We start from the raw sequence: 18,753 nt of genomic DNA on the forward strand, positions 1-18,753 counted from the left end.
ATTGTCAAGAGGAAGATGAGACACCAGACCCAACAATGCAGACGAGCTGAAGGCTGCTATCAAAGCAACCTGGGCTTCCATAACACCTCAGCAGTGCCACAGGCTGATCGCCTCCATGCACCGCCACATTGATGCAGTAATTGATGCAAAAGGAGCCCCGACCAAGTATTGAGTGCATTTACTGAACATACAGTTCAGTAGGATAACATTTTGGATTTTAAAAACATTTTTCAAGCTGTTATAAAGTATTGTAATTTACTGAGATAATGACTTTTGTGTTTTCATTGGCTGTAAGCCATAATCATCAACATTAACAGAAATAAACACTTGAAATAGATCACTATGTTTGTAATGACTCTATATAATATAGGAGTTTCGCTTTTTGTATTGAACTGAAATAAATTAACTTTTTGATGATATTCTAATTTAGTGAGATGCACATGTATCTCCAATGACATCTGATTATATGTAAATATTGTAGCTATGTAAATATATATATTTATGTGCATATATGGCACATTTACTCACTATATTAAGCCATTGATTTATAGCGATGTTTATGATAAAGACTCAGGAGTGTTGAAACGTCTGTTGCTGAGATTGTCACTGAAGATAATTTCCTACTGAGATATTCAGGTACACATCACTGTGAATTGAGTGTGAGGCTCAGTTCACACGATGCGGTCTTTATGTGTTTCTGCGCTTCAAATAACGCATGTAAAAACTCGTCAAAAACGCATGTAAATCGCATTGCATTTTTTTTCTGTCAGGGAGAGGCAAAAAGTCTCAGTTCATTTCTGCTTCAATTCCTGAACGTGTGCACATACCCTTATTCACAATAAAGGATCATCACTTTTGCATTAAATTGTATCTTGTACAGTAATAATTCTTTGAAATTCACTGTGCGTTTAAAAGTCACTGTAGTACAGGGAGTTTTTTGGTGCTTTTTTTTTACTCTATAGAACTCTATGTAGATGGTAAAAAAATGCATTCAAAATCGCAGTTGCATTATTAATTGCAGAATTTCTGCAATTGTGAAATAAAAAGTGTCCTCTTTGAGAGAGACATTGCCAGACATCTCTGGCAGTGGCTTATCTCTTTGAGAACAAAAGGATTAGCAATGTGAAATCAGACATAGCAGATCCATATCTTCCCCAATGTCATCTTTTGGGGAGAGTCGGGGGCCCCCATAATCATTAGACAGTTAGCAGAACCCATCGATATCGGGGAGTTCAGCAGATGGTCGTCTAATGTGTAAGGAAGGCTTTAGGGATGCATGCGGCCGACACATGAAGGGTCCGCACACTTCTGCCATGTAACATTGCATTACACTGTATGACAATTATCAAACACTATGCAATTATTCCAATTAGCAACAATTTAAATAATTGCAGGAGCAGGACTTCTAATAAGCTTTTGATCATTAGTAATTCTCCTGCTTGTGAGGACAGAATATACATGTAAGGCCTCATTCAGACATCCACGTTGCATGTATGTGTTGTAACCGTTTTTATTTTCACGTATACAGCACGTGCCTATTATAATCTGTGGTGCTATTCACATGTACATGTTTTTTTTCATGGACTATGTGTCAGTGCAAGCCTCACAGAGACATGTCTGTTTTGTTTTTTTTGGCAGCATGGCTGAAAAGGGCCAATACAAATCTATGGATTCGTAAAAAAAAACCTACAGCACATGAATGGCGTCAATGTACAGTCCATGTGCTGTATATATTTAACAATGCAAAGTATAGAAGATTTGTCATTTTATTTATATCTTTATCCATCTGTGAAAATCACTGATAGGAAAAACAAACACACACTACACTGATGACACACTGATCCAAAACACTGATGACACCGGTACCATTTTTTTCCCGTACGTGTTTTTGGCTATGTGCCCACTATGCAGAAATGCTCCGGATTTTTCCTGAGCGTTTCTGCATCTCCCTGGCAGAAAAAACGCATGCGGATTGTACATGCGGATTGTACATGCGTTTTTCCTGCCAGGGACATGCGGATGTGAAGCGTTCTTCACATGTATTTCCGCATGCGGGCTGTCAAGTGCTTTCCAAGCGATTTTAGCATCACTTGGAAAGTGCTTGTCAACTTGGTCACACTATATAAATCCATGCAAACGGCATGGATTTATATAGTGTGACCGAAAGAATGGTAAAAAATAAAAAATAAATATATACTTACCTTCTGATGGCCCCCGGTGTCCTTGTCTTGGATTGCCGGCAGCTTGCGGTAGATTAAAGGACCTGCCGATGTCAGCGGTCGCGTGACCCGTCACATGACTAAATGACGTCACCGCAGGTCCTTCTAGTTTACCGCGAGTTGCCGGCAAGTGAAGACAAGCACACCAGGGGCCATCAGAAGGTAAGTGTAATATTTATTTTTTATTTTATTCTTTTTTTCACAGGTTCTATGGTACCCTGGTCCGGAGGAGAGTCTCCTCTTCTCCAAACCTGGGTACCATCCGCACATTGAAACGCTTGGATTCTGCATGTACAGATGCAGTGATGCGTAATCCAAGCGTTCCAATGCAAGTCAATGGCGGCGAAAACGCTGCGATTCCGCAAAATAATTGGTAGTGCTGTGGATTTTTCAGCAATGATAATCCGCAGCGAAAATTTCCACAGCATGTGCACAGCACATGCGGATTATCATTGGGGAACATGGCAGGCCTTCTACCAAGCGTTTTTTACGCGTTTCTGCAGCGGAATTGCTTAACAAAACCCATAGTGGGCACACAGCCTAAATATGGACATGTGAATGAGGCCTAAGCCCTAACTAATTACAGACACATCACAATGTCAACAAATAAATAGGAAGGGCAACTGTTTGAGAACAAATAATTTCAGGAGCGTGTTATTTCTTTTGTGATGACGTATCTAACTTTACTAGCAAGAAAAAGCCGTCTTAGGCCATGCTTTTTTATGCTGCGTTTTTTTCTGCAGATGACTGTATCAAAATACACAATAGAAATCTGCTCTGATTATTGTGTTTTTACTGTGTTTTCGCTTTTTTTTTATGCATTTTGGTGCAGACTTACAGTTAAATTTTTATTTAACAAATGCTGGGATTCTGCACTTAAAAATGCAATTGCGTTTTTTCAGGCTTTCTATAAAAGCCTATAGGGAAGAAAAAGCACTAAAAACTCACAGTTCAACAGTGTCTTTCAACACACAGTGGGCACAAGTGTTCATGAAAACAATAACTTTTTTTTTTTAACTGTTAACGCATCAGTTTTTCTGTATAAAAAAAAAAATGCAGAGAAAAAATGCAGCTTTTATACTAGTATCTACTCCATCCAATGTAGCCTAATCTTATGCTACCAGATAACAGACTCTAGCTCATTAAAAATCTATTTTATTAATACATACTTCATTAAAAAAAATAACAACAATAAGATTAAAAGTAGGAACAAGAAACCTCCAAATGCAGAGAGATCCACAGTAAAGCTGAATTGTATCGCAATATAATAACTACAGACAAGACAGCCACACAGGTAAATAGAACTATCAGCAAAGTATAATGAACTTAAAAAGGTATGGTGATATCTGAATCAAATGTAAACTTTAAAGTGCCAGTAGTGCAATCATAGAGACTTTCTTGCAGATAAACAAAACTGCATACCAGTAGATGTCATCCATTCATATATAAAGTGCCTGTATAAAGAATTAATTACTTAAAGATCCCAAATTATTATTATTATAGTGTAATTTATTCCATGACGCTTTACATGTGAAAAGGGGTATACATAGCAAATACACTTACAATAATCTTGAACAAAACGAGTCAGTGACTGGTACAGGAGGAGAGAGGACCCTGCCCGCGAGGGCTCACAGTCTACAAGGGATGGGTAAGGATACAGTAGGTGGGGGTAGGGCTGGTCGTGCAGCGGTATGGTGGAGCGGTCGTTATGTGGCGCCCTGCTACGCACTAGTGCTACAGAACACAGAGGGGTGCATGGATGGACTTCTCCACAAGAGGCCCTCACACATTCACACACTTCCACCCTACCACCTCAGACCAGAGAGGGAGCCCATCAGGGATATACAGTACAGACCAAAAGTTTGGACACACCTTCTCATTTAAAGATTTTTCTGTATTTTCATGACTATGAAAATTGTACATTCACACTGAAGGCATCAAAACTATGAATTAACACATGTGGAATTATTTACTTAACAAAAAAGTGTGAAACAACTGAAAATAGGTCTTATATTCTAGGTTCTTCAAAGTAGCCACCTTTTGCTTTGATGACTGCTTTGCACACTCCTGGCATTCTATTGACGAGCTTCAAGAGGTAGTCACCGGAAATGGTCTTCCAACAATCTTGAAGGAGTTCCCAGAGATGCTTAGCACTTGTTGGCCCTTTTGCCTTCACTCTGCGGTCCAGCTCACCCCAAACCATCTCGATTGGGTTCAGGTCTGGTGACTGTGGAGGCCAGGTCATCTAGCGTAGCACCCCATCACTCTCCTTCTTGGTCAAATAGCCCTTACACAGCCTGGAGGTGTGTTTGGGGTCATTGTCCTGTTGAAAAATAAATGATAGTCCAACTAAACGCAAACCGGATGGAATAGCATGCCGCTGCAAGATGCTGTGGTAGCCATGCTGGTTCAGTATGCCTTCAATTTTGAATAAATCCCCAACAGTGTCACCAGCAAAGCACCCCCACACTATCACACCTCCTCCTCCATGCTTCACGGTGGAAACCAGGCATGAAGAGTCCATCCGTTCACCTTTTCTGCGTCGCACAAAGACACGGTGGTCGGAACCAAAGATCTCAAGTTTGGACTCATCAGACCAAAGCACAGATTTCCACTGGTCTAATGTCCATTCCTTGTGTTCTTTAGCCCAAACAAGTCTCTTCTGATTGTTGCCTGTCCTTAGCAGTGGTTTCCTAGCAGCTATTTTACCATGAAGGCCTGCTGCACAAAGTCTCCTCTTAACAGTTGTTGAAGAGATGTGTCTGCTGCTAGAACTCTGTGTGGCATTGACCTGGTCTCTAATCTGAGCTGCTGTTAACCTGCGATTTCTGAGGCTGGTGACTCGGATAAACTTATCCTCAGAAGCAGAGGGGACTCTTTGTCTTTCTTTTCTGGAGCGGTCCTCATGTGAGCCAGTTTCTTTGTAGCGCTTGATGGTTTTTGCAACTGCACTTGGGGACACTTTCAAAGTTTTCCCAATTTTTCGGACTGACTGACCTTCATTTCTTAAAGTAATGATGGCCACTCATTTTTCTTTACTTAGCAGCTTTTTTCTTGCCATAATACAAATTCTAACAGTCTATTCAGTAGGACTATCAGCTGTGTTTCCACCTGACTTCTGCACAACACAACTGATGGTCCCAACCCCATTTATAAGGCAAGAAATCCCACTTATTAAACCTGACAAGGGCACACCTGTGAAGTGAAAACCATTTCCGGTGACTACATCTTGAAGCTCATCAAGAGAATGCCAAGAGTGTGCAAAGCAGTCATCAAAGGAAAAGGTGGCTACTTTGAATAACCTAGAATATAAGACATATTTTCAGTTGTTTCACACTTTTTTGTTAAGTATATAATTCCACATGTGTTAATTCATAGTTTTGATGCCTTCAGTGTGAATGTACAATTTTCATAGTCATGAAAATACAGAAAAATCTTTAAATGAGAAGGTGTGTCCAAACTTTTGGTCTGTACTGTATATATGGAGGGTGGAGCCAGGCAGCTCAGTTAGTTGTTAGTCTCTCAGACTGAGAGAGAGCGTGCTGACTCTCAGAGAGCAGCGAAGAGGCAGCACGCTGGCTACTGTGCTTAGGCGAGCCAAGGCCTACAGCACGAGTGAAGGCCTAGTGAGGGCCCTGAGTGTGGCCGAAGGTGAGAGGAGAAGGAAGAAGTAGCGAGGGGGCAGGGGAGCATACCAGGCTCACCCCGAGATATATACCGGACACTGGGTCCGCGCCTACGGGGTCCTTTATACCCAGTAGGGACTACCGGAACCCCTGGAGGACTAGAGGTCCCAGGTTTAACAAACGCTGACTACAGTATCAGGGCTAGAAGTCACAGGGGCCCCAGCGACCAGGGAGAGTGATCTCCAAAGAGAAGGCCCTACCACCAGGTCAGCAGGTGCTAGAGAGAGACAGTAATCAAGCTAGGCCTAGCTCCAGGCAGGTCAGAAGCTTAGCGAGTAAAACCACGGATCAGGAGGCCCTATACCCGCTCACTGGGGAGAGTCCAAAAGTGCGCCCTTTGTCCGGAGTACCCTGGACTGTGCCTGCATCTTCTCCAGTAAAGGTACTGAAGCTTACCCCCATGTGAGTGTCCGTCTTTCCTCCGGGACCGTACTGCCGTCTCTCTCCCCTGCACCACCACCCATTACATCCCACGCTGCCCTGAGGCCCGCTCTACCTGTGGGAAGCCGTTCCATCACAAGCTGCCCTACCATCTGCCTCAGAGGACTGCTCCGCAGAGGCGGCCCCCCTTTTGCCGCATTCCACAGGTGGCGTCACAAACTTTCCAAATTCCCTATAAATAATTCCCCTTTTTATTGACCGCCCTGGGTCACGGACCAGGCCAGCCACCGTGATATCCCCCATACCGGCATCCATAGGCCCGGCTGCCGAGTACCCCACGGCCCTGGGGGCGCGTCAGTTACTGCAGGTTGTACGCTTGTCGGAAGAGGTGGGTCTTCAGGTTCCTTTTGAAGGTTTCCACGGTAGGCGAGAGTCTGATATGTTGGGGTAGAGAGTTCCAGAGTAGGGGGGATGCACGGGAGAAATGTATACGATTGTGGGAGGAGAAGATAAGAGGGGAGTAGAGAAGGAGATCCTGTGAGGATCGGAGGTTGCGTGCAGGTAAGTACCGGGAGACTTTGTCACAGATGTATGGAGGAGACAGGTTGTGGATGGCTTTGTATGCCAAGGTTAGGGTCTTGAACTTGAGTGTCTGAGTAATGGGGTGCCAGTGAAGGGATTGACAGAGAGGAGAGGCCGGGGAATAGCGGGGGGACAGGTGGATTAGTCGGGCAGCAGAGTTTAGGATAGATTGGAGGGTTCAAGAGTGTTAGAAGGGAGGCCACAGAGCAGGAGGTTGCAGTAGTCGAAGTGGGAGATGATGAGGGCATGCACTAGTCTTTTTGCAGAGTCTTTGCTGAGGAATGTGCGGATCCGGGAGATATTTCTGAGTTGGAGTCGGCAGGAAGTGGAGAGGGCTTGGATACGTGGTTTGAAGGAGAGATCAGAGTCCTGGGTTTCACCGAGGCAGCGAGCTTGTGTTACTGGGGAGAGTGGGCAGTCATTAACTTTGATGGATAGGTCAGATGGGGGGTTGAGTGAGGTGGGGGAAAGATGATGAATTCAGTTTAATCCATGTTAAGCTTTATAAATCTGGCAGAGAAGAAGGATGAAATAGCGGATAAACATTGTGGGATTCTGGTTAGTAAGGAGGAGATATCAGGTCTGGAGAGGTAGATCTGTGTGTCATCAGCACAGAGTTGATACTGAAATCCTTGGGACTCTATGAGCTGTCCCAGGCCAAAGGTGTTGATGGAGAAGAGCAGGGGCCCTAGGACCGAACCTTGGGGGACACCGACAGATAGGGGGCCAGATGAGGAAGTTGTGTGTGAGTGGGAGATGTTGAATGTCCGATCTGTTAGGTATGAAGAGATCCAAGATAGGGCCAAGTCTGTAATGCCAAGAGATGAGAGAGTCTGTAGTAAGAGGGAATGGTCTAATATGTCAAAGGCAGATGACAGGTCCAGAAGGAGAAGGACAGAGTAGTATCGCTTGGATTTGCCATTTAGTAGGTCATTGGTGACTTTAGTCAGGGCAGTTTCAGTGGAGTGGAGTAGTGCGGTCGGAATCCTGATTGTAAGTGGTCGAAGAGGGAGCAGGAGGAGAGGTGGGAGGACAGTTCAAGGTGGATGTGTTGTTTCAGTAGTTTTGAGACATAGGGGAGGAGTGATATGGGGCAATAGCAAAACAGAGAGGATGGGTCGAGGGAGGGCTTTTTGAGGATGGGTGTGATTGAGGCGTGTTTGAAACATGAGGGGAAGACGCCAGTTGTTAGTGACAGGTTGAAGAGGTGGGTTAGGGTTGGGATGAAGACTGTGGTAAGGTTAGGGATAAGGTGGGACGGGATTGGGTGAAGTGTGATTTGGAGAGTAAAGAGGAAACTTGAATCCCAAATATCTGTGATTAGTTGGGTAGAGTAGATAAAAGACAATCACTTGATGTATCTTGATCTCACAGAACCCCCTTCGCCGTTTTGCACCACACTTCTTTGGGGGGTACGAAACGGCTACATTGGATGGAGTAGTATATTTTTTGACCCCTTTTGCACATATATGAATTATTACGCTTTTATACTAGGCAGGAATATGGTTTTATGGAAATCCTTTGGAAAAGGATTATGCAGCATGCTTCACCATGGAGAAATACTGCCCATACAGATACAGTAAAAAGTACAATTTCTTGGTACCTCCCTCTGTGGACTTTATACCTGTCACACTCTGCAGAATTCTTGATGAGTTTACTCTGAGACGTAAACTATTCCACGACACAATGCACTGAGGGCAGCAGGTCACTGGCACAGGTGAGCTGACAATCACTACAAGCCGGGTCTTTTACTATTGCTTCTACAAAAGCATTCATCAATACATATGCAGCACAGTAAAGGTGTGCCTCACTGCTGGGAAAGTAACACGCAGGAGACTCTGTCCCGGCAGACAGCTGTCATATTGAGGCATTAGTCCTCTCAGCTTACCCACAAGATTTTCTCAGATTTTAATATATATTAACTAACCATAACATGTACTAAATGGTTTCTAAACGTGTATGAATGCCTTTTATGTTAGTAACTGCACATCCAGTAATCAAAAATTGACTATTAAAGGGAACCTGTCACCATGAAAAAGAAGATCCTGAGTATAACCTGTGTTTTAATCCATTAAACCATGGCTTTTTCTAGGATTTTTAGTCCAGTGGGCGGTGCAATTAGTGACTGACAGCTTTCTTGACATAAGTGAGCATTCCTATAGCTGTCAGTCACTGATAGGACCGGCAACTGGACAAAAAATCCTAGAAAAAGCAGAGATTTAAAGGATTAAAACACAGGTTATACTAAATCCCTTCTCATAAAACTATATATCAATCTGCTCATCTCCCCCCCTTCTGTATAATATGCCTGTGGATGGGGCTGCATTTTCATGGTGACAAGTTCTCTTTAACACAGGCTGATGATTGGCCACTAGTCATTGCCCAGTGAACACATGCACAATTATCAGCTTCTATGTCATCTTTTCGGCCGTAGTTACACGGCGACCTTGGCCGCGGGCAAAGATCTCTTTATGCCACTGGCACATCGCAGCATAATGCAAGTGAATGAGGTCACATTGCAACCCACAAGGAACCGTGACCACGATAAATAAGTCTTATAAAGTAGGAAATTGCTTGTCTCAGTTCCATCCCTTGCGGATTGCAATGTGACCCCATTCTCTTCCACTATGCTGAGATGTATCAGCGGCATGCACTGATCTTTGTCCATGTAACCTACATCGCTGCCAAAGTCGCCGTGTTACCCCATCTTTATGTTGACATATAAATCATTATTTGTTGGCGGCAGCACTTTCCCACATGTAAGCAGGGTATGTGCTGCTGACAATAATGCAAATGATGGACAATTAGAATAACAATCGTTCAGCCTCAGTTTGCACGCAGCCACGTTTTAATGGACATTTAACCATCCCTTATTAACATGCTGTATTATCAATGGGTGCTTGAGAAATATAGAGCGGTTTAGTATTCACAATAATGTGAAATGCCCGGTGAGGAATATTTTTTGAATCTATATACACAGTGCATTTTCTATTGACTAAGCACATTCATATAACACTATAGATACTGTGAGTACAGATCACCTAAAGGTACGTAAACTATTACACAATGACATATTCTATAGTGAAAAGTATATGTGCCCCTCCCTTCCTCTGTGTGACAGTTCCCTATAAGTATTTTCTTCTGATTTTACCAGTGTGTACTTTAATATACACTTAATATAAATGAACTATTTACACACTAACTTTTTGGTAGGTCGGCGATAAACTTTTTGTTCAGCAGCCACAATAAATATACCAGGGATTCTCAGTCTTTTTCTACTAATTCCTCGTAAGACATACCAAGAAAATGCCCAGTCCTCATTAGACAGACAATGATGATGTCTGAGCCTCGCCAACTGTAGAGGAAATTCTAAAATTAAAAAATAGGAAGGTCTGGATGGGACAAATGTGCACAGATAGGGCAGTACCGTAAGTAACAAGATGAGGGTAAGGGTGATGGTAGCGCACACCTGTAAGGGTTGTGTAAGGAAACAACCCCTGTAGAAGCCTGATATGCTGTTGCTGCAGCCCCATGGCTGGAGGAGAGTATAATCTAGATAGCAGTTTGGCAAAGCGGAGATTATCACGATGTGCGGGCTGCGCTCATGGAAAGGATGAGATCCAGAGAGTATAAGCAAGTTTTTTTATTCACACAAGGTGTGAGTACAAAACCTTGCTTTTACTCTCCGGACCTCATGTGTTCCGTGAGCGCAGCCCGCAAATCGCTAAAATTAAAAAATGTCTTATGTCTTAATGTCTTCAATCTTATAAATTCTATAATATCCGGCCTGCAGATCAGATACAATTTTCAACATGACAGGTTCCCTTTAAGCTCATACTGTACTATTTACTGTACAGTATCTAACTGTGCCCTTGCTGTGTCATGTTACAGAGATGGACCTGGCTCTGGAGCCAACCTCCGAGAGACAAGTCTTCAAACTGGTGTTACTGGGAAGCACTGATGTGGGAAAATCTAGCCTGGTTCTCCGGTATATAAGAGACGATTTTCGGGAAACCGTTTCTACAACGGGATGTAAGTTATCTGAATATGGAACCGCATGGTGGATTTAAATAAATAAATAAATACTAGGTGATCAGCTAAAATAAAATATTTTCTTTGATTGATATTATTTTCTACTTTGCAAGAAGAGATCAATTTTCACTCAATAGTAAAAAGAATATCAATGAATAGAATCCAATAAATAGAAACAAAAATGCAAAACTGAATAAATACCGATGCATCCTTTTTCATTGTACTTCTGTATTGCCAATCAATATTTTGACATAACAAATATGTTTGTGTGAAAGAAGCCTAACATCCAGATGCAATACAGGTAATTAATAGCAAGTCTTAAATATTATTTTTTTTTTAGAAAAAAAAATTATAATTGTGAAATGTTGACAAAAATAGTCTCTAGTCTTCAACATTGAAATTAGAAACCACAAAAAGGAAAAGTTGTGGAATTACCTAAATCACATGATGGATAGACATGTTAATGATCTGCAAATGATGAAAAATAAACAACATTTTCGAAACATCTCGATTTATTCACTATCGAGTATGAGTCACATGCAGAAATTCAGGCACTTACACACCTTAGTTGCTATCAGTGAAGTTATTAATGGCTGTCTGAGGAATGTCCTGCCACGCTGAATGCACTTGGGTCAGAAATCATCAAGATCCGCTGCTGACAGCTCTTATTGTAATTGCCAACCAATTCCAGATCTGCTCAATAGGAGACCGGTCCGGAGATGCTGCAGACTATGGTAGCATGTTTAGACCACACCACAGGCTGGTCACAGTAACAGAACAACATGGAGCCTGGCATTGTGTTGAAAAACGGCTGATGGGATATTTTCTTGTCCTCTCCTGAAGGCCTCTTCATGGCATTGCCCAGTCTTGCTGTAACGATCAAACATCACATATCCTATGAACATTAGCCACAGGCGGTGTTTTAACGAAACGCCATCATGACATGCATGGAGGTCCTCAGCAGATCTTCAGCTGCCATGGTAACCCATTGGCACTTCAGGCTCGTGTTGCGATGGGGCCAGTAGGTGATTAGAATGGTGCGCCTCTAAAGCAACGCGCTTTAAATGATGCTGTCATGGATTGACAACGACGTTTAACAAATTAACAGCAAGGGCCGAAGCTCAGCTGTACTCTCAGCTATTACAGGCAGATGATGGCTGAATAACAAAGCCATCATCTGTGGGTAAAAATATAAGCTCCGCTACAGAGCCTGCACCAAAGACAGGGAAACTATACTGTATATGATGTACCAGTAACTAATATACAACAGAATTACTTGATACTTATGGATTAATTTCCCTGCTTACATGGGGGAAAACCAGGGGAGGAGTCCTGAGGAGATAATTTGCATATTCCCACTGCATTTTGGGGTAAGTGAAGAGTCTCCGCGAGCTCAAAAAACACTGGATTTTGGCTGTTGTAGCTGAAAAGAGGACATCGGTAAACCGCATTTTGAAGCTTTTTTTTTTTAAGCTTTTTTCACTGTTTTCAGAACATTAACAATAAGAACATGGAAGAGTCCAGGAGCCATTTGGTGAGCTGCATATCCTGCTACATGTTCACAGACTTGCCAGTGGAAAAGCAAAACTTCACATGCCAGAAATGCAAGCTTGTGTCCCTGTTGGAGGAAAAGTTGCGAAATCTAGAAGAGAGGTTAACTACCTTGAAAATCATTAAGGAAGGTGAAGAGTTCTTACACAGAGCAGAATTATCTCTTCATGATTCAGAAAGAGAAGAAATTCGAACTGCACCTGAGGAAACAGAGGAATGGAAGCATGTGACCCACAGAAGCAGGAGGATCGAGAGGCAGTCAGCACCCATACTGCTCAGGAACCAGTACCAGGCTCTCACGCAGGAGAACCTTGAAGAAATACAGCAAGATAAGACTTTGCCAGCAATGAATAACCTTGTAAGCCCTCAGAATCCTCCTGGATGGAGAAAGAAGAATGTTGTGAAGAAAAAACGGAGCGTGGTGGTCATGGGGGATTCCCTGTTAAGAGGAACAGAGGCCGCTATCTGCAGACCAGACATAACCTCAAGAGAAATGTGCTGTCTTCCAGGAGCAAAAATTAAAGATGTGTCTGACAGGATATCAAGACTCTTCAGACCTACAGATCACTACCCATTCCTGCTAATACATGTGGGGACAAATGACACCGCAGGAAAAGACCTGGAAACCATCTGCAGTGACTTTGAAGACTTAGGCAAGAAAGTGAAAGAATTGGGAGCGCAGGTGGTCTTCTCATCCATCCTCCCAGTGGATGGCCATGGAACAATGAGGTGGAATAAGATTCTACAGGTGAACAACTGGCTACGTCGATGGTGCCGTCAACAAGGATTTGGATTTCTGGATCACGGAATGAATTACCTATACGATGGACTACTTGCTAGAGATGGGGTGCACCTTACGAAGACTGGAAAACATGTATTTGGAAGTCGCCTTGCTACACTCATCAGAAGAGCTTTAAACTAGAACAATGTGGGAAGGGAAGCAAAAGGCCAGAAAAAGCCAGACAGCTGACAAATACTATTGAGATCTCTGCTACTGGAAGTGGAAAAGAAGAACAAAGACAAAAAAATCTAAATAATAAAAATATGGGAGGAAGAGAAACCAATCACAAACTAAAATGTTTTTATACAAATGCACAAAGCATGGGCAACAAACAAGGAGAATTGGAACTACTAATGCAGGAAAAGGAATATGATGTCATTGGAATCACTGAAACTTGGTGGGACGATACACATGATTGGAATAAAAGGCTAAAAGGATACAACTTATTTGCAAGAAACAGATTTGATAAACGAGGAGGAGGTGTTGCATTGTATGTTAGAAAAGCGTATATCTGCACAGAGATTGAAGCTTCAGAGACTGGGAGTTCTGTGGAAACTGTTTGGGTAAGAATACAAGGAGAGAACAACGGAAAGGACACCATTGTAGGCATTTACTACAGGCCACCTGGGCAAGCTGAAGATATGGATGAACTCTTTATGTATCAAATGACCAAGTTCTCCAAAAAATATGACGTAATGGTCATGGGAGATTTCAACTATCCAGACATTTGTTGGGAATCTCTCTCAAGTAAAACTAACAGGTCAAGCAAATTCTTATCCTCTCTTGCTGACAACTTTATCTTCCAAAAGGTAGGGGAGAAAACAAGGGGATCTGCTACTTTGGATCTAATCCTTATAAACAGGGAGGAAATGGTTGAGGAGGTAAAGGTGGCTGGGACCCTAGGAGGCAGCGATCATGCTGTTATAGAATTTTGGATAACTAGAGGAGGAAGACATGTGAAGACTCAAACTTCAAGGTTAGATTTTAGAAAGGCAGATTTTAAGAGACTCAGAAAGAGAATAGGAGGGATCCAATGGCTGGATGTCCTTAAGGACAAAAATGTCCAGGAAGGATGGGAAATTTTTAAAAATGAGATTCTCAAAGCACAATCGTTAACAATCCCGAAAAGTAGGAAGAATGGGAAGCATTTAAGGAAACCAGGATGGATGAACACAGAACTTAAACACATGCTAAAAAGAAAGAAAGAAATGTTTATTAAATGGAAAGAGGGAGGCATATCTAAAGAAGATTATAATGCAGTCTGCAGATCCTGCAGGGCACGTATCAGGTTAGCTAAAGCTGACAATGAATTAAGGCTTGCAAGAGATGTCAAAAGCAATAAAAAAGGATTTTGGGGGTATGTCAAAAGTAAAAGAAAAGTCAAAGATGCTATAGGATTTTTACAGGATGAAAATGGAGAAATGGTAAGAGAGGATGTTGAGAAGGCCGAACTTTTTAATTCCTATTTTGCATCTGTTTTCTCTCAGAAAGAAAATGTAACATCAACTGATCTTCACTGTCCTTTTAAAGGAATAGAGGAATCCAAGTTATCTGTAAACAGAAAGATTGTGAGGGAATATTTAGCTAACATAAATGAGTTCAAGTCTCCAGGTCCAGATGAATTACACCCCAGAGTACTGAAGGAGATCGTAGAAGAAATTTTAGAACCACTCTCCATAATCTTTGAAAATTCTTGGAGAACAGGAGAAGTCCCAGAAGACTGGAGAAGAGCAAATGTTGTTCCTATTTTCAAAAAGGGGAAGAAGGTGGACCCAGGGAACTATAGGCCGGTGAGTCTGACTTCTATACCAGGAAAGATCTTTGAACAAATTATTAAACAACATGTATGTAGGTACATGGATAAGAATGAAGTGATTAATCAGAGTCAGCATGGGTTTGTAACTAACAAGTCATGTCAGACTAACTTAATTTCCTTCTATGACAGAATCACTGACTGGGTGGATCAGGGAAATGCTGTAGATATAGTATATCTTGACTTCAGCAAAGCATTTGACAAAGTATCTCACACCATCCTTATTGAAAAAATGACCAAGTATGCAATGGACCAGGCAACTGTTAGGTGGATTCATAACTGGCTTAGTGATCGGACTCAAAGGGTGGTTGTAAATGGCTTCACATCCAGCTGGATGAATGTCTCAAGTGGGGTACCACAGGGCTCCGTCCTGGGACCTGTATTGTTCAACATCTTTATCAATGATTTAGATGAAGGAATTGAGGGTAAACTGATTAAATTTGCTGATGACACAAAGCTAGGAGGGATAGCTAATACTAGAGAAGAGAGAGAGAGGATTCAAAAAGACCTAAATAAACTGGAGCAGTGGGCAGCAACCAACAGAATGGTTTTTAACAGGGAAAAATGCAAAGTACTACATCTGGGCAATAAAAATGAAAAAAGCATATACAGAATGGGAGGAATAGAGCTAAGCAACAGTACATGTGAAAAAGACTTAGGTATACTAATAGATCATAGACTGAACATGAGTCAACAGTGTGATGCAGCAGCAAAAAAGGCAAATACAATTCTGGGATGTATTAACAGAAGCATACAGTCTAGATCACGTGAAGTCATTATCGGTCTTTACTCCTCTTTGGTCAGACCTCATCTGGAATACTGTGTACAGTTTTGGGCACCACATTTTAAAAAAGACATAGACAAACTGGAGCAAGTTCAGAGAAGAGCGACCAGAATGGTGACTGGTCTGCAAACCATGTCCTATGAGGAACGTTTGCAGGATTTGGGAATGTTTAGCTTGCAAAAAAGAAGACTGAGAGGAGACTTAATAGCTGTCTACAAATATGTCAAGGGCTGTCACATTGTAGAAGGATCATCTTTATTCTCATTTGCACAAGGAAAGACTAGAAGCAATGGGATGAAACTAAATGGGAGGAGACACAGATTAGATATTAGAAAAAACTTTTTGACAGTTAGGGTGATTAATGAGTGGAACAGGCTGCCACGAGAGGTGGTGAGTTCCCCTTCAATGGACGTCTTCAAACAGAGGCTGGACAGACATCTGTCTGAGATGATCTAGTGAATCCTGCTTTGAGCAGGGAGTTGGACCAGATGACCCAGGAGGTCCCTTCCAACTCTACCATTCTATGATTCTATGATTCTATGTCCAGAATATATATTCGGGTATTATTATCACTATGTATGTAATGCAATGTGAAACCACTCTTGCATTCATTAAAGAGTTGTTCCTTTAACTTATTGATGGGATCGGTGGAGTTTGATCTCTGAATTAGTGCAGTACCTCCAACAATATTTGTCCCAGCACAATACAGTGCATGGAACTGCAGCATGGCCACATTTAAACAGCTGGAAGTGCAGAGAAAACCTGAGGCCCATGTAGACAGGCCATCCATGGCCATGTAACGACCACTGATCGACTTACATGTCGTCTTTAATATCCTACTGTGAAGAAACGGCACCAGGGGGGCCCCGCAGAATCCCGCTATTGCCGCTTCTTGCGGTGGATCCACACCCCGCAACCCGCCTGACGTCACACTACGCAAGACGGAGCACGTGATACAGATCTACCCTTTGCACCAACGTGACGTTCTGCACCCCCCATAAGGGCGCGTAAGGTCAGATTGGTACAGTTCTACACCATCACCTCCTGTCTACACGGGTACAGAGAGGCACCAGGGAGCGAGAAAAGGTGGTCCACTCAGACACTGATGTGGCCCCACACTCACTCACACCCCTGACAGGCTGAGAGGCTCTTTCACTACTCCAGTGAAGGAGAGCCTTGTCGTCCTGGTAGAGCTGCCACCAGTCTCTATTTAATATAACAGACTTATATCTGGCTAGAGACCAGCCCAGTAGCATGTTCGTTGGACCGAACAACAGACGTACGGACCCAGTCCAAATACACCTTGGCGACGGGCAGCACCAGCTTGACGCCTCCAATCCTGGAGACGGCGAGAGTTTTTCCAGGTATCAGATTCTGGGATGACAGCAGTTCAGGCCGCACCAGAGTCATCTCAGCGCCGGTGTCTCGTAGTCCTACGCCTCTGGCCTGGCCTATGGTGACAGTTTGCAGGTTGTCAAGGGACCTCCCACTACCCCCACTCACACAAAAAACAGCGGGCGGTTTCTGGGACGGGGACGGGCACTTCTGACACTGGGGACACATGGCTTTGAAGAGGCCCAGCTGTCTGCAAAGGTGACACAGCCGGGGTTCCCCTACCGGCGTGGAGAGGGAAGCATGGGTAGGTGCCCCCTTGGGCATGGGGGCAGGGACATCAGGCACCGCGTTCAAATTACTCCTGCTCCAGCCAGCAAGTTTCTTGGCCTCTGGAGTCCTGTTGTTGGAGTACTCGCCAGCAAGTGTCGCTTGTTATGTTCTGCTACCAAAGCTAAGGAAAGAGAGGAGATCTGTCCCTACTATAAGACTCAGCTGAATCCCTACGATGTAACAGGGAACCTGATCCTGCGATCAGACCTGCTAAAGTCCTAATCTAGTCTGTACGGAGACCTATAGATGTGAGGAGGGAATCCCTACAAGTACTAAGGACTGGGAGGAATATGGGACACCTCCTAACAGAAATAGTAGCAGACAGACGAACAAACAAAATAGATAGAACATAGAGGTCCGTAGACCAAGCAAACTAACAGAGTTAGATACAGAGCACAGGCTAGCTAGAAAGTAGATATACAATGAAGTCCAGCAAAGCCAGAAGGGCGGAGCAGGATTAAATAGGCCAACAAGGTCATGTGACCAGCAAAGGAAAAAAAACCTAACAGCAAGGTTCTAACATCGCTGTTGCAGAGGCCCCTTTTGGCTTCCGGTCACGGAGGTACTGTTGGATGTCCTCCAGGCAATTCCACAGAAACTGCTCAGTTGCGATGAGCTCCTTCAGCTGCTGGACGGTGGTGAGCTCCAGTCCCGTGGTCCATTGGTCAATGGCTCTCAGTAGGGCACGCATGTGATTGACCCATCTGTCTGCAGGACCCCGCTGCAGATTCTGGAGCTTCTTCCGGTACGACTCAGGCGTCCGGTTGTACTGCCAGACCAGAGCCTGCTTGATGTTCTCGTAGCTCTGGGTGGACTCACTGGGCAGGTACCTGAAGATTTCCAGGGCTTTACCCCTAAGGTGAGTGGTCCAGAACCGGACCCACTGGTCCTCAGGCAGATGGTACTGACGGCAGATTTTTTCAAATGCCAGCAAAAAAGTGTCCAAGTCCCCTCTTTTGTCCAGCAGGGGGAAGTCCTCCGTCCATAGCTTCGGGACTCGGATCCCAGGTGACTCGGGACTGCCTGGGACCGGCAGCTGGAGCCGAAGCATATTTTCCTGGTGCTCATGTTCCTGCTGCCGTTTTGCTGCGGCTGTTGCCTTGTGACGTGCTGCTGCTACCTCGAGACGTTCCGCTGCAGCTGTGAAGGTCTCATAGGTGGCCTTGTCTCCAGCTATGAGACTGGCCAGGGCAGCTTGCACAAGGTCATCCAAGCCACCTGCCTGAGTTGAAGGTCCGATGGTGGGCGGTCCCCTGTGG

General features: G+C 43.6%; 1 protein-coding gene across 1 annotated transcript in view; it reads left to right on the forward strand.

The window, feature by feature from the left end:
• Positions 1-8,466: 8,466 nt before the first annotated feature.
• RAB17 (RAB17, member RAS oncogene family) overlaps positions 8,467-18,753 on the forward strand; it is a 60,582-nt gene continuing 50,295 nt past the window's right edge. Inside the window, exons 1-2 of the mRNA XM_073646678.1 lie at positions 8,467-8,585; positions 10,760-10,900. Coding sequence (XP_073502779.1) covers positions 10,762-10,900 — 139 coding nt within the window. The 5' untranslated portion in view covers positions 8,467-8,585; positions 10,760-10,761. The remainder of the gene's footprint in view (positions 8,586-10,759; positions 10,901-18,753) is intronic.

This window comes from Phyllobates terribilis, unplaced genomic scaffold, assembly GCF_046119375.1.
Source record: "Phyllobates terribilis strain yellow unplaced genomic scaffold, ASM4611937v1 Scaffold_9__5_contigs__length_417890890, whole genome shotgun sequence".
NCBI classification, from domain to species: domain Eukaryota; kingdom Metazoa; phylum Chordata; class Amphibia; order Anura; family Dendrobatidae; genus Phyllobates; species Phyllobates terribilis.